This window comes from Squalius cephalus (genome assembly GCF_949319135.1).
Source record: "Squalius cephalus genome assembly, chromosome: 9".
Lineage (NCBI taxonomy): Eukaryota > Metazoa > Chordata > Actinopteri > Cypriniformes > Leuciscidae > Squalius > Squalius cephalus.
The window spans coordinates 37,015,136-37,031,191 of record NC_137130.1 but is presented as its reverse complement, the minus strand read 5'-3'; the positions used below and the strand labels follow the sequence as shown (position 1 = coordinate 37,031,191).

General features: G+C 40.7%; 1 protein-coding gene across 1 annotated transcript in view; it reads left to right on the top strand.

The window, feature by feature from the left end:
- Window positions 1-16,056, top strand: part of LOC307164121 (FERM, ARHGEF and pleckstrin domain-containing protein 1) — a 46,658-nt gene that overhangs the window by 15,521 nt on the left and 15,081 nt on the right. The window contains exons 3-13 of the mRNA XM_079880554.1: window positions 297-401; window positions 613-655; window positions 1,827-1,905; window positions 1,980-2,077; window positions 3,280-3,394; window positions 5,456-5,603; window positions 5,682-5,777; window positions 5,895-6,061; window positions 7,200-7,268; window positions 7,401-7,473; window positions 9,085-9,253. Of these exons, the coding sequence (XP_079736680.1) occupies window positions 297-401; window positions 613-655; window positions 1,827-1,905; window positions 1,980-2,077; window positions 3,280-3,394; window positions 5,456-5,603; window positions 5,682-5,777; window positions 5,895-6,061; window positions 7,200-7,268; window positions 7,401-7,473; window positions 9,085-9,253 (1,162 nt within the window). The remainder of the gene's footprint in view (window positions 1-296; window positions 402-612; window positions 656-1,826; window positions 1,906-1,979; window positions 2,078-3,279; window positions 3,395-5,455; window positions 5,604-5,681; window positions 5,778-5,894; window positions 6,062-7,199; window positions 7,269-7,400; window positions 7,474-9,084; window positions 9,254-16,056) is intronic.

Below are 16,056 nucleotides of genomic sequence, written 5' to 3'. Positions count from 1 at the left end.
TTCACACCTAATTATATTCTTTTAGAGTATATTATTTCTGTAATAAGTACTTTTAAATAAGTATATGCTGAAGTGTACTTCTTTTTCACAAGGAGACTGTGTGTTTATACTGAAAGGTTCCTGAATGATTAATAAAACAGTCCAGACAACATGCAATAGTTTGTCTCTTAAATGCTGAAAGCTCTTTTGCAGAACCTTAGATTCAGAATAAAAATGTTTAAGAGGTTTGGGCTTCAAGCCTGTTTGCTTCTAACTTGGACTTTTCTGAAAGTGTGTGTGTGTGTTGTTGTCCACAGCATCGCTCATCTGGGCGGGTTCTGTTCGAGATGGTCTGCTTGCATCTGAATCTTGTTGAAGGCGATTACTTTGGCCTGGAGTTCCAGAGCCGTCACAGAAGAATGGTAAGAGTTTACCTTTATAATCAAACGGGTTGTTGCTGCTGTAGGAGCTCAGTGAGCTGAGCATAAAATAGTTGTAGTTAATACATCAAAGTGGGCAGTTGTACGTTAGTGTATTCATGTGGTGTGAGACGCTGAGGTTGTGTTGTGAGAGGCCTATATAAAGATCTGTGTGACAGTCGTACTCATCTCTGCTGTGTGCTTTACTCCACAGGTTTGGCTGGATTTACTAAAGCCCATTAGAAAGCAGATCACACGTAAGAGGCCTCACTGCTGTGTGTGTGTGTGTGTGTGTGTGTGTGTGTGTGTGTGTGTGTGTGTGCGCGTGCATGCGTCAGTGTTAGTGTGTGTGTGTGTGTGTGTGTGTGTGTGTGCGCGCGTGCGTGCGTGCGTGCGTGCGTGCGTCAATGTTAGTGTGTGTGAGTGTTACTGTGTGTGAGTGAGTGTGAGTCTGTGTGTGTGTGTGTGTGTGTGTGTGTGTGTGTGTGTGTGTGAGTGAGTGTTAGTGTGTGTGTGAGTGTTAGTGTGTAAATGTATGTGTGAGAGAGTGAGAGTGAGGCTTATGTGTGTGAGTGAGTGAGTGTGTGTGTGAGTGAGTGAGTGAGTGTGTGAGTGAATGTGTGTGTGTGTGTGTGTGAGAGAGAGAGAGAGAGAGAGAGAGAGAGAGAGAGAGAGAGAGAGAGAGAGAGAGAGAGAGAGAGAGAGAGAGAGAGAGAGAGAGAGAGAGAGAGAGAGAGAGAGAGAGAGTTTACTATTTCCCTGAGGTTTCCACAAAACATACCAGTCTCTGCTTTTGAGTGTAACACATTAAAGGAGAACTCCGGTCAATTTTAACATTGAGCTCATTTTTTTGTACATTTGGAGTGCTGTCAATACAGAGAACAACGACAAAAATCAGTGTTGCCTACACCGTGTTATCCTCTTTTTAAAATTTGCACCCTGTTCACTCTGAAGGAATCACTCACATTGGCTGTGCACTTGTAATGACACATCAAGGATGTTAAGAGGCTAAAAGCAGGTTTAAAACTTGTCTCATTGAAGTCAACAGGGTGCAAATTTTAAAAAGAGGATAACACGGTGTAGGCAACACCGATTTTTGTCGTTGTTCTCTGTATTGACAGCACTCCAAATGTACAAAAAAATGAGCTCAATGTTAAAATTGACCGGAGTTCTCCTTTAATGCAAGGCTTATTTGTGTGTGTGTGTGTGTGTGTGTGTGTGCGTGTGTGCGTGTGTGCGTGTGTGCGTGTGTGCGTGTGTGTGCGTGTGTGCGTGTGTGTGTGTGTGTGTGTGTGTGTGTGTGTGTGTGTGTGTGTGTGTGTGTGTGCGTGTGTGTGTGTGTGTGTGTGTGTGTGCGTGCGTGTGTGTGTGTGTGTGTGTGTGTGTGTGTGTGTGTGTGTGTGTGTGTGTGTGCGTGTGTGTGTCCAGGGCCTAAGCACACCGTCCTCCGGTTTGTTGTGAAGTTCTTCCCCCCGGATCACTCTCTGCTGCTGGAGGATCTGAGCAGGTGAGCCGTCGCTCAGCGTCTGTCAGCGTTCATGTGTCTCTGGCGTGTGTGTTCATATGCCTGTTCTCTCTCAGGTACTTGTTTGCGCTGCAGGTCAGGCAGGATCTGGCCAGTGGACGGCTCACCTGTAGCGACGCCAGCGCTGCTCTTCTGGTGTCTCATATCATCCAGTGTGAGTTATGCCGACTGATGTTCATATGTGAGAGTGTCCGATGCTGCCTTAACTAGCTATAGCCTTAGCTCTAATAGATCGATAATTCTGATTGGATGAGCCAGACTGAAAGGTATAAACTAGCTCATAATCACACAGCTGTGACTGCACAACTATTGAGTTCTGTATTGATGCGTCCAGTTGCTATGCTTCTTGTCGAATGAGAGCCTACAGTTCGGCTAATAAACTATATTGCTGTATGAGGCAGAAGGAGTGTTTACTGTGATTATTATTACTAGTGCCAGAGGGGTTTTAATAATACGCCATAGTAAAATTACTGTAATGCACAGCCTCTTGTGTCACTTTATCAAGATGAAGATTGTAGTGTTGCAATAAACACCACTTATTGCTGTGCTTATGGCAAAAAAATGTTTTGGCACTTTACACGAATAGGGGACAAAATAGAGCAAAAATGTAAAAGAAAAAATCTAACTAAATATTATATGATATGCTTTATTTTCCATTCATTATTATGTTTGAAAATCCTGATCTGTGTTACATATTTTTATTGTAAAACACTAATTTCACACTAATTTTATTGTAAAATACTAACAATAACAAGAGCACGGTGGCAGATTCGGCCTAAATGAAGCTGTCACTCAGCTTGGGTTAACTAGTTTGGGATCATTTACATAAACTTATATTTACAGTATTATGAATTTAAAGAAATATATATTTATTTGATTCATTTTCTTACAATAACTTTGGTAACAGGGTTGAAAGGTTGAACTTGTCGAATGCAGTCAGCACTACGATTTGTGCAAAAACAGAAGAATTAATTACTATGTATAATGATATTTTCCACAATGATTAAATGTCAGTTAAAGAGATTGTCTAAATGTTTGTCTAAAACTAGCTATTGCTATACTTACTTTTATGTTACATAATAGTTTATCTGACGTCTAATCCTCTTTTTAAAAAACATAATTGTCTTTTTTTAATTAATGGGCTGCAATTTGTACCTTATTCATGTAAAGTGCTCTTAGGGGAAACGAATGCATGTAAAACCATGGACACGTTTGCTTCTTAATATTCTCTTCCATCCTGTACTTTTTATATCTCTCTCACTGTCTCTGTCATTCAGTTACTCATAGTGAACCTGTGTGTGTGTGTGTGTGTGTGTGTGTGTGTGTGTGTGTGTGTGTGTGTGTGTGTGTATTTAGCTGAGATTGGAGATTTTGAGGAAACTCAGTGCAGACAGCATCTGCTCAACACCAACTACATCCCTGACCAGATGGCCCTGATGGACAAGATCATGGAGTTCCACCATAAACACATGTGAGTCTTGACACAAAAACACAAACGCTCAGTTCTTACACACATATCACTGATCTATTTGATTTGTTTGTGCATTTTCATCTGGAAGATGTAATTTGTAGATTGTAGATAAATATGCCAATAAATGTCGGATGTTCAGAGGACGTTTAGAAGATGTTGTTGTGACATTATAAATGATTACACAATTTTTGAAGTGCCCCATTATGCTATTTTAGGGTGTGTTCACACTTGGCATGTTTGGTTGGATTAAAATGAACCCTGGTGCGATTGCTCTGTTAGTGCGGTTCATTTGAAAAAGTGCGAACGCTGCCATACGAATCCTGGTGACACCGAACAAGTGGACCGAGACCGCTGAGAAGATGGATCTCAGTTCACTTCCAAACAAACTATGGTGCGGTTCGACTGAAATATGACCAAAGACATGTAAACGAACATGTATATTTAGGGTCAGTGATAAAATTGCCAATCTGAATGCGGACCAGGACTAAATGTTTTTTTTTTTTTTTTTTGGTCCGGACCAAACGAATCAAGCCAACCGAACAACAAGTGTGAATACACCCTTAAAGGTTTCTAATTAGGTTTTTATCTGTTACAATAGGTTTACATGCAAGATCAAAAAACTTTAATTTTCTATAAATTTCCATTGCAGCGTCAGCTCTTTTCTCACAATGTCTGAAATAAGGGTTCAATAAAGGGTTCTGCCTCTCTAAACCCCTCCTTTCTGAGAGCCTCCTTTGTTCTGATTGGTCAAATGATCCAGTGAAGAGCAAACCAATCACAACAGACTGGGCCATCTGACCAATCAGAGTAGAGTACACCAATCACAACAGACTGGGTCACCTGACCAATCAGAGTAGAGTACACCAATCACAACAGACTGGGTCACCTGACCAATCAGAGTAGAGTACACCAATCACAACAGACTGGGTCACCTGACCAATCAGAGTAGAGTACGCCAATCACTACAGACTGGGCCATCAATCTGTTGCGATTGGTCTACTCTGCTCTGATTGGTCAGATGGTCCAGTCTGTTGTGATTGGTCGACCACTTATAGTGCGTGTCAGAAACCAAACGGATACTAGCATATCTGAATTGACTCTTCGCAGGGAGTTTGATTGACAGGCGATCTGACCAATCATAATCCGCTGAATCCGCCATTTTGTCCGACAAAGCAGTCAGGAGAGTTAGTAGATATAACGTTGGAGGATTTGAACTTGAAAAACAGTGTGTACTGACGTCTTTCCGCGGCTTTAACAACATTCCTTCTGATGTTCATTCATGTTTATTTGATGCTATAATTGAACTAGAAGGAAGAGATGATCAGTTCGCGAGCAGCTTTAACTGAGGCTCTACAGCTATCTGTCAGACACATTAAAGAGCCACAAAACGGTATTTATTGCTTAAATTTCTTTACAAAAAAATGACGGTCTGTCCTGTCTGTCAGTGTGTTGTCAGTGTCCTCTCTGCTCTGCGATGTAGTTTTCACTGTGTGAGAACATGGTGTGGCGTGAGAGCGGCGTTGCTTGTCGGACATAGCAACAGTAACTAAAGGGGGCGGGTCTTTGGGAACGGTCAATCTCAGCTTTTGATACACAGTGATACGAACAGTAATGATGGCGTCAGTTTTACTGTGTCAATCTCATCACAGTGGATTTGCTTTGTCAGCAGAAAACAGCGTCTTCTCCACATGAACAACACAAACCAAACTCCTCCAGTCTCAGATAAACTACAGTGTTTGAGGGTCAAAGTAGACGTTCACCAGCAGCCAATGAAGATCATAGACTGGCATTATGCAAATGTGTTACAAACATACGTAGATTCAGCTGGAAGTGAGACTGGAATTACTGACCACTCGTTTCAGTTCAGAATCACTTCTTTCTTTTATGAGACAATAACTCAAAAAATGTATCTGCACTTTGATCTTTGAAACTTTGCAGAATTTTACATGAAAGGGAATATCCCAAAAAGCACATTATGGGCACTTTAAGTAGGCTACAATATAGCATTTAGCAACAGAAGCACCAAGCAGTGTTATAACTGTGTGTTTGTGTGTGTTTAAGTGGGCAGACTCCAGCAGAGTCAGATCACCGTCTGCTGGCGGTGGCGTGCCGGTTAGAGATGTACGGCATCCGACTTCATCCTGCGAAAGACAGAGAAGGAACCAAACTCAGTCTGGCTGTGGCACACGGAGGTGTCCTCGTGTTTCAGGTACATGCACTCACACACTCTCACACACATTCATGAGCAACAGAGCGCTTTCCATGACACGAGCTGTGCTTTACTCAGGGCCACACCAGGATCAACAACTTCAACTGGTCTAAAATACGCAAGCTGAGTTTCAAGAGAAGGAGGTTCCTTATCAAATTAAGAGCAGACCCTAGCGTGAGTCTCACTTCTGTGTGGTTACGGCTGTGTATATTACTGTTTTAACATGAATGTGTCATTACATTAGGTTTATATTATAATGTCCATTTGTAATCTGTCTGTCTCGTCCTGTAGGAGAATGTTAATCAAGATACTCTGGAGTTTTTGATGGCGAGTCGGGACTGCTGTAAAATGTTCTGGAAGATCTGTGTGGAGTATCACGCCTTCTTCAGGCTCTTTGAGGAGCCCAGACCCAAACCTAAACCGGTGCTGTTCAGCAGGGGCTCTTCCTTCAGGTTCAGGTACTACATCTGGTGAAACATCTGGAAAAATATATCTGTGGGTGTTTGGGTATAGTCATATATGTGTAGTGTGAACCCTTAATTGAGAAAAAAGAAGTGCGCTTAATAGAGTTGAATGTGCACTTTCAGTGTACTTCAGAGTGTGTGTGTTTTTAAAAAAAAAAATGTATGGCAGATAATATATTAAAGTCCCCCTGTGGTGAAAATCAAGCTTTTAATGTTGTTTAATGTTGTCTATGTGCTGTTTTTAATATGCTTTAAGACAAACCATGTGCAAATTCATAAGTCGACACCATTGCTGAGTATTAAGACAGTCTCAAAAACGCGGTTTGAAATCGTTGGTGTTTCTGAGGTCACAAACTACCTTGTAACCAATCAGATCAACGTGTGATCATCAACCAGTGGATCTCTGAGCTGAGTGAGTGAGTAGAGGCGGGGCTCATTTGCATATTCATAGAATCGCGTATACTAAATTAGGCAAGGGTGTCGAGTTAAATTAAAGCTATTTTAAGCCGTAAAGAATTTTTTCAAGGAAAAAACGTTTAAATATGTCATTTTGATGATCAAAGATGAGTTTTAAGGGATAAAATGATTGACTACAGGGGGACTTTAATGAAATGAAAGGCCACTTAAGTGTACTTAAAGAGAGTTTACTTTTAAATATATTTCTTAACACACTTAAAAACACTTTTAAAAAGTGCACTTTGTTATAATGTCAGATTAAAACTTTTATTTTTAATTTATAGAAGTAATTGTGGAACAATAAAAGTAGTTATGAAATTATATATAAAGATGCAATTAAGTCAAGCACTCTCTGGCCTCTCTATAATTAAACATGCCGTTTTTCTTCTGTACCTTTAAGACACTTATAAATGAGTAGTAACGGGTTGCAGGTTATATGTCAGGTAAGGTATAGTTTGCACTGCCTGCATTGCACTGTGGCAGGTTAAAAAAACTATTTGCACAGAAATGTGCTGAAAAAAACAAAAAACAAATGTTGGTCTGTAGTAATATATATTTTTTTGGAAATACATTGAAAGGATACCCCCTTTAATTCTGAAAAACAGGGAGCTAATTGGCTACTTTTGGAAACGTGTCATCTTATGCAGTTGGACTAATTACCCCCTCTTCTCTGCAGTGGTCGGACACAGAAGCAGGTGATAGATTATGTGAAGGAAAATGAGTTTAAAAAACTGCCCTTTGATAGGTGAGTCTGATATGTTCTTTTAATTAATGTAAAGTCAGAGATTCAGCACTGCTGTTTTTTTTAAAGATTTATTCAGTGTAAACTTGAAAGGCTTTGCGGTTCATTGTGTGTGTTTGTTGTTTTCTCTTTCAGGAAACATAGTAAAGTGCAGTACAACAGTAGCCTGTCACCTCTGCGTTCTGCACAGGTCCAAGTGCCAAATCAAGTTAGTGTCTTCTCATATGAAAGTTTTCAAGGCATTATCAGTTCAGAGAGAAGTTTTTAAGGAATGTTTTGGTTTCAATACAGCTTAAAGTTGACATGAAATCAAAATTGACCCTATTTACTTTGTTAGCGCATATTACTAGTCTTGTGGTGAGCAATTAATCCGTGCAAGTTAATACACAGAAAATAATTGTTTGCCGTGGTAATCTTTAATCAAAATCTGAAAAGTTACTTCCAGTCTGGAATGGCGTTCCTTTTCTGATGACGTCAGTTTGACGGCTTGGGTTGAAAACGCTTAACCACTCCCCTCAAACCATCAGTCTGCTATGAGTGAGAGATGGAGAGGAGGAGCACCAAAGTAAAACCCTGCCCTCTGTTCAATATTACGTTTCACTTGGAAATATGTCACAACACTAGAGAAAAGTCGTTTGCAACTTCCGGTTCATGGGGACTTTAAACTCACTCTAAAGCAATTGATGCATAATATCAATTACCACAGAAATTTATTTAGAAATGGATGGATTGATGGAGATACAAAAGTGCATTCAGTAGTTTGGTGCTAATATAAAAAGTTGTTCTCATATGAGATAAAGTTTCAATTATGTATGGTGCAGACAGCTTTTAGAAAAGGTCTAAAGCCAGGAAACAGAAAGACCATGAAAGACAAAAAACAAGTGTAAACATTGGTAGAGCATACAAAATGTGGAAAGATTTGATGATGGAGAAGATCCTGAGTAGTGAAGCCCACCTTGCGTCTTGTTAGATCCACGTCAATAGATGGCAGTGAAGAGTCTAACACAGGGGTGTTCAAACACTGTCCTGCAGAGTTTAGCTCCAACTTGCCTCAACACACCTGCCTGGAAGGTTCTAGTATACCTAGTACAACCTTGATTAGCTGGTTCAGGTGTGTTAAATTGGGGTTGGAGCTTAACTCTGCAGGAAAGTGGCCCTCCAGGAGCAGTATTGGACACCCCTGGTCTAACACCATTGTGGTAATGGAACTTAAAGTACACAAATCATACAAGAACTACTGAATGCACCTTTAAATTAGCATGATTTATATTAAATAATAAAATGTAAAAAATTATTGTCTGAACCGATTGACTGCCTTAGTGCTCAGTTTGCACTATATGTACTGAGGAGCCTCTTATTCAGCCTCCTTTGGCTGAAGGGCCTGGCATCCAACTGCAGGGCCTGGTGCAGTTTATAATCCCACTGGTGCAGTTTATAATCCAGCCCTTCAGTATTCTTCAGTAAAAGTTGCATTTTGGGGGAAAAAAAAGGTGTTGCTTCAACCCGCAAACTAAAAAACAACCCTCGGCAACAGTGTAAAAATTGCCCAATTCCGTAGCAAAACTGTGGACTTCAAGTAGCTCCACCCAGTTTAAGAAACTCTATAGATCGAATAATAAACTTAAATAATTAATGAACAAGCTTCACATTTTGTGCTTCTACACCCACTGGAATGCTAGACTTCCATTGCAAGTGCATTAATGTAAATGAAAAGTTCATTACTTTGTGGTAATCGTAGACCCTAACTTTTATAGAACCCAGAACCTGAAATATTTAGGCACTTATGGAAGACTCTTATCTTTGTCTCTTCTTCTCTCAGGCTGTCAGGGATGGCTCATTTTTAGTAAGCTCTGAAGACTCTGCGGTATTAAGACCATGTGGAAACTCCTCCCCATCGACTCAGCGCAACGGATGCAGCGACCAAACGTACCCCATTCAAGAGGACAGCAGAAGTCAGGCAGCTAAGCAGCCCCCCGTCGATCGAGCAGGTCTGGCGTCCCGCGCAGCTAAAGGCAGCAGCTCATCCATTCCTTACATTGACTGCAGTGATGCAGAGTTTAGTGAACAGGAAGTCAGAGGTCGGGTCAGCAGGTCACACTCACACACACGTGATGGCAACAGTGACAGCGCTTATGGCACAGGGTTTGGTTTGCACCGTACACATAAGCAGGACAGATACTTAGGCAAGTTCAGGCAGAAAGAGTCTCCGCCTCTTTCCCCTGTAAGCCAAGCCGAAAGCCCTGCCCACAGCTACCCCAGCCCCTCCTCTCCAAATCAATGTGCTAACATTTTTGAGTCATCATTTTTTGGAGGCAGGGTACATGGGCCGCTCCATAGCACACTAATGGAAGAGTTGGCTGCAAAAAACCACCACACAGGCACCAGGAGCCTGACCTCTAGCCCCGCCCCCTCCTCAATACACAGGACCGGCTCACTAAGCCACACCCAGTATAATGGACACACCGGGTGGAGCTTTAGTTCAAAAGCAGGACGGGAGGAAAGATGTGGACTTTTTAGTAGCTGCTCCCCAATTATGAATCGTTCTGCAAACAAGTCCCAGAACACTGTTAGCCAGTTAGAAAGAAACACGCGTGTCTTGAATCAGACAAGAGACACTCCCGTTCTCTCCCGTTCTGAGAGAATGGCCATGTTGGAGCGCCGAATGCTGGCCAATGGGCTCACGCCTCCCGGCAAAGCCAATCTCAAGCTAAGCTCCCCGCACCGACGCTTCGGGGCTGTGCAGATGATTGATGGCTCCACCAGTAGTGGCACAGATACTAGCGACTCTGAGGAGGCGGAGACTACTGGCTCCTGCAGCCAATCACTAGGGTTTGAAAACCAAGCCGCCCGTAGTTCGTCCCCCCTCCGCAGAAACAAGTACTCCTTTGAGAGCTTGCAGCTTGATGATCTTGATGATGAAGGAGGGTGTGTGAACCTTAGCGATGAGGAAGGGATGCAAGTGTTTAACTGCTAGCATGCTAGCATGAAAACTTCATTGCGCTGTGCTTCTCAGCCATGCCACACTGAGTTTTCTTTTCCTGTAACCTGAGATGGCCTTAGCTGTGTGACAAGGTGGATATTCTTCCCTTTCTTGAGGCAAAACTTTGTACAGTTTTACTGTAAGTGATTGTATCCAGCCTCTTTACTGAGCAAGAGGGGACTTTTGTTGTGCCAAGTTCTGCATAGAAAAATAATTACTCAGTTATGATGCAGAAATAATCTGGAATATTTCAGAAACTCAGAGTGATGTTGTCACTCCCTGGAGTAACTTCTGGATTTCTGGGTTGGAAACATGCAAGGAGCCATAACAGGTAGATGTGACCGTGATTTTGCCAAGCAAGATGTGTTCCTGGATCCACATCCTTGTTGGTCCAGGAGCAACTTTCCTGTCGACTATTTAGATGTTTGGGTTAGAGTAAGGTTGTTAGAGTTAAATCTGAGGCTCCAACATCAATGTCAACTCATCATTCCACCCTGGCATTTAGGGGTTTTTAATGGTGAGGCTGTTATATGAAAGAGTTTGAGGGAGAACAGTTTATGGGGCCTTCATGCCTCGCCTTTATGAGGAACACTCTCCATAAATCATTACCTTTGACCACTTAGGCTTTTTAATAAAGTTAGGAAATAGATCTCGGATCCTACATTTGAAATGATTGTTGTGCTTTTAGACCAGGAGTGGGCAATTCTTGTCCTGCAGAGTTTAGCTCCAACCCTGATCAAACTCACCTGTCTGTAGCATCTGATCATGAAGACCTTGATTATCTTGTTTGGGTGTGTTTAATTAGGGTTGGAGCTAAACTCTGCAGGAAAGTGGATCTCACCCCTTTTTTATACAAGTATGTGTAGCAACCTTCTCAACTCTGGCGCTCAAGGTCCACTTTCCTGCAGAGTTAATCAAAACACACCTGAACAAAGAAAATCAAGATCTTCAGGATTACTACAAAGTTATAGGCAGGTGAGTTTGATCAGGGTTGGAGCTAAACTCTGCAGGAAAGTGGATCTTGAGGACCAGAGTTGAGAACCCCTGGTGTGGAGCAGCGTTACCCAGTCTTGCTCCTGCAGACTTCAGTTCAACCCAGCTCCAACACACCTGCCTGTTATTTCCTAGTAATCCTGAAGACCTTGATTAGCTGGATCAGGTGTTTTTGATTGGGGTTGGAGCTAAACTCTGCAGTATGGTAGCCCTCCAGGAGCAGGGTTGGCTACTCTTGGTATAGAGCAGGAGTGGTGAACATCGGTCCTGGAGAGCCACAGTCCTGCAGAGTTTTTGCTTCAACTCTAATCAAACACACCTCAACAGGCTAATCAAGGGATGTGTCCGAAATCGCCCCCATACCCTCAAATAGGGCACTATTTGAGGGGACAGCCATTTGTAGTGGTGTCCGAAACAATAGTGGACGTTACTGAGTGCACTCATTCAAACCCACAATGCACCGCAATAATGAGTGCACAACTGATGTACGCTCAACGGCTAAAGAAAACCCATAATGCACTGTGAGCGCCACAGCTGAATAAATCCAGTGTAATATCATACAGGTATAAATTCCTTTTTAATTGACTGTTAAATTGTTTAATTATTGTTTTTGCATGCTAGTTTCCATAGCAGAGCTCAGGATAAATCTTTTCATTACTACTGGAGCTGCCAGTTTGCTACGTTTCAATTAATTATTAAACAGCAAGCACAAACTATGCAAAAGCGACTGCCCTTCCGGCACACTCAGTGTCCGAATTCACTCACTCGTTTTCATTCAATCCCTCAAGTGGACTATATTAGTGGAGTAATGTAGGAAACAGTGAATGAGGGTTTAGGGGGCGATTTCGAACACAGCAAAGGTCTGAAGGGTTACTAGGAAGCTACTGGCATGTACGTTTTATCAGGGTTGAACTCTGCAGGACTGAGGCTCTCCAGGACCGGAGTCCGCCACCCCTGGTATAGAGCTTCATCTTCATTAATATTCTTAAACATCAGTTTGCCATTTGTACGTGTGTGCTGGCACTCTCAGCTGATCTTCAATGAATCATTTAAAGGACCTAGTGTGATTTTTGAAGCTTCACTCATCTTCAGCTTTTGCAAAAGAGCTTTATATCATGGTCTTCATTGTGTGGCTCATTTCACGCTCTGTGTGAGCCTGGGAAATATCTCTGTTTACTGCGAGAAACCAGCAGATTCAGAGACTGGGACATTTTTAATGGTATCTTATAAAATCCTGCATGATTTTTAATTAGGTAGACTTAAATGTAAACTTTTTGAATATAAAGATTTTTTCTCCTGTTGTGTCAGAATTGTGATGAATGTATTTGTCAGTAAGAGATTTCAGTTGATGAAATTATATAGGCTACTCACCTTCATGTAGGACCTTTAATTTCCTCAAACAAAAGGAATAATTCTGAAGAATGTTCGCACTGCTCTTTTAGAGTACTGCAGAATTATACAGTTTATTGGTAACATTGGGCCATATGGGTTTGGAATGACTTAAGGGTGAGTAAGCAATGACAGACCTTTCATTTTTGAGTGAACTGTCCCTTTAAGCTGTGGGATGGGTCAGTCTATAGACAGAAAGTGTCATATGAGAGCATTTGTGTCTGCGTCTCACTAGCCACGTTTCCATTACCCTTCAAATTGCGCACATTGAAATTGCGAATTGAAAATACGCCCAATGGAAATACGCCAATTTCGCAAAAACTCCCATGTATCGCAAAAATGTTTTACGTTGGTTAAACATACAATTCGAAAAAGGAATATTTCGCAAAACTGCATTGGAAATGTTTTTTTTTTCACATTCACCTGGCGTACATAACAGCCGTGATTTTTGGAATGACTTATCGCACAAGAAAAAAATGACTCGCATTTAGTCGCATAACATCGGTTAATGGAAACGCCATCATTTTACAATCGTTTTTTATCGACATTTAGAAAATATAGCAAAAGTTTTGTGCAAATCTGTAATGGAAACGCGGCTACTGTGTTTTACTCTCCCTCCCTCCCTGAGCACCTCCACCTTACCTTACCCGTGGGTTCAACCGTTATCCTTCAGCAGGGATTAGAAAGGCCATTTCATTTAGGCTTTTTGATATTTCAACAAAAAATTGCATACCTGCTGTAGATTTCATTGTCAGAAAAAACAACGAAAGTGTGATGATGCCACCTAGCACAAGTGTTTCTAATCCCTGTCTGATTTCACACTCAGCTTTGATGTCACTGCACTATTGGCTGATATTCACTGTTGTTTTATACCTTTTCTTTTCTGAAACAGCTTAAGTTTGTCATCCTTGCCATTTATGATCAATAAATGCTTGTTATGTTTTCTGCTGGCATTTAAAATGGGATGAATGAATCTTTGTAACCACTGGTGTTTTTAAATGCTGCGCTGCATGCTCTCCCTTCCTATGGCTGTTCTGTGCTGTTTCGATGAAAGCTGAGAAGCAGTGCACTCTGGGAAATTTTCACACATGAAAATTTGAATATCCTTTTGTATGTCTGTGACATGACTGATCTTCTTTTGTTTGTTCACACAATTATCAAATTATACACCAGTATTTGTATTCATAATGATTCCATCAGCTTCATGGCCTGAGAAAAATCACGCCACCTGCTGTTGATTTGTGTGAATGACATGTTGATGATCTTTCTCACACAATGGCTATGTTCACAATGGAACACAAGCATACTGCATATAGCACACTTCTTACTTAGAAAAATAGTATATGAAACATGTGAAAAATGAACTATGCAACAAACATTTACATATTGCTGACATACTGTACTAAGGCACGTTTAATCCAGAAAGCCTACAGTTTTCATTTTGTGTAAGAATATGTTACATTTTGTCAGTCTGATCAAATAATCAGCCAACAAAAAGACGTTATTACTGTACATCCAATTCATTTTTTTTATATAGTAATATAGTATCCTACGCAGTGTGCTCTGGTTGTATACTGCACATTACTGCATTACTATTGCATGCATACAGAAAATGGACATATTACATGCTGCATACTGCAAAACGAGTATGGTAGTGTGTTATCTGCTATTGTGAACATGGCCGTTCCCTCTCTTCCTCTGTCTCATTCAGCACTGTTCAAGCGTTTTCTCTGTTCTGATGTTTCCTGCCTGTTTCTTCTCAATGACCTTTGGTTCAGCTGCTTTTTATGAACCACATAGACTTTCTAACGATGTATTTTGTGCACTAGTGTCAATAAAGTTACAGTTGGCCTTTTAAGACTCAGGAATTGTTTTTTAAGCTTGTGAAGCTGATATTTGTCATAACCCCCACCCCTCGCACCCCGCACACTCCTCCTGCTGTCTGTGGCTGCACAACGCATGTCTCGCTATCTGTCCGCACATGTGTGTATATGAAGTGCAGTATACATGCAATAGTTCACGTTTTATGTATGTATGCATTGTTTATGTTGTTTGTGTGGTTTACATGGATGAGTTTGTGTTGTATGTACACTATTTACAAGTTTGGACATGCTCCTTCTTATTATAAAAATGTTTCATATTTTCAAGTAATCAAAAGTATGAAATAACAGAAATGGAACTATGCTTATTATGTAGTGACCAAAACGTGAAACATATCAAAACGCTTTTCTTCGATTCCAGCTCTGTTCATTCACTCAACTAAATAACTTTGTTAAAGGAGTTCACATGTATACTGGGGGTTTTCCTTCACCATCTGCCCTAAGTGCACTTCAGTGTGTTGCATATGCACCTGTAGTGTACTTCAAATCTTAAAGGAACATGACACCGTTTTTTGAAATAGTCTCCTCTACATTTAGATAAGTGGGCAAATGCATTTTTGTCTCATTGCACGCATTGTCTTAGTCTGGCAGCGCCGCCGCTAGCTTAGCTTAGCATAATGAATGGAATCCTTTGTTGCCGGATAGCATGTCGTGACTAAATAAAATATAAAAACTAAAGTAAACTATTACTTGCAGATAATATAATACTGGTCAAATAAGAGGCCTCTTAAGTGCACTTACAGAGAGACACTACTATGACAGTTTCTTAACACACTCAAGTACTTGATTATTACATTTAAAGTTCATATATTTTAAATGTACAAAATCACTGTTACAAATGTGTAATTACAAATATATTTAAATACATGACATAAACGTTTCAATAGAAATGACATTAAAGTATATTTTAGTTTCATAGACTATATGTAATTTCATAATTACTTCTATTGAGATGTACTTAAGTCCTACTTTAGTTAAAGTTCAGCTAATTACATTTAATGATTATTTAAACTATATTACATTTGCATTTAACATGCGATTTAGTGTCCGAAAACATTACATTCAGTTCGCACTTGAGTATATTTGTTAATACTTCATTTACACGCTATGTAGTTACTATAGTAATAACAATCAATTATCCATAATTGCATGAAACTGAAATCCTAACCCCATAGTAAGCACAGTAGTTATTAATAGCCTATTACTCAGTACTTTAATGTATCATTACACTGTAACAGGGACTCCTTAAAAGTGTAACTGTAAGTATATTATTTCCATAGTAAGTACTAAGTTTTTAAAGTATGCTAAAGTGTACTTGTTTTCAGGAGTGGGGTCCATCTCGTCTATTTCAAACATTTAGTTAGAGAGCTTTGACAAACGCATCCAAACGTTTGATTGGGAGTGTGTGTGTCAGGCTTCCCTCATCATGGTAGTGTGTGTGTCAGGCTTCACTCATCATGATAGTGTGTGTGTCAGGCTTCACTCATCATGACTGCTCTACTCTAAGGAAACACACGAGCCGGATTTGGGCAAGTACTGAGAAACACCT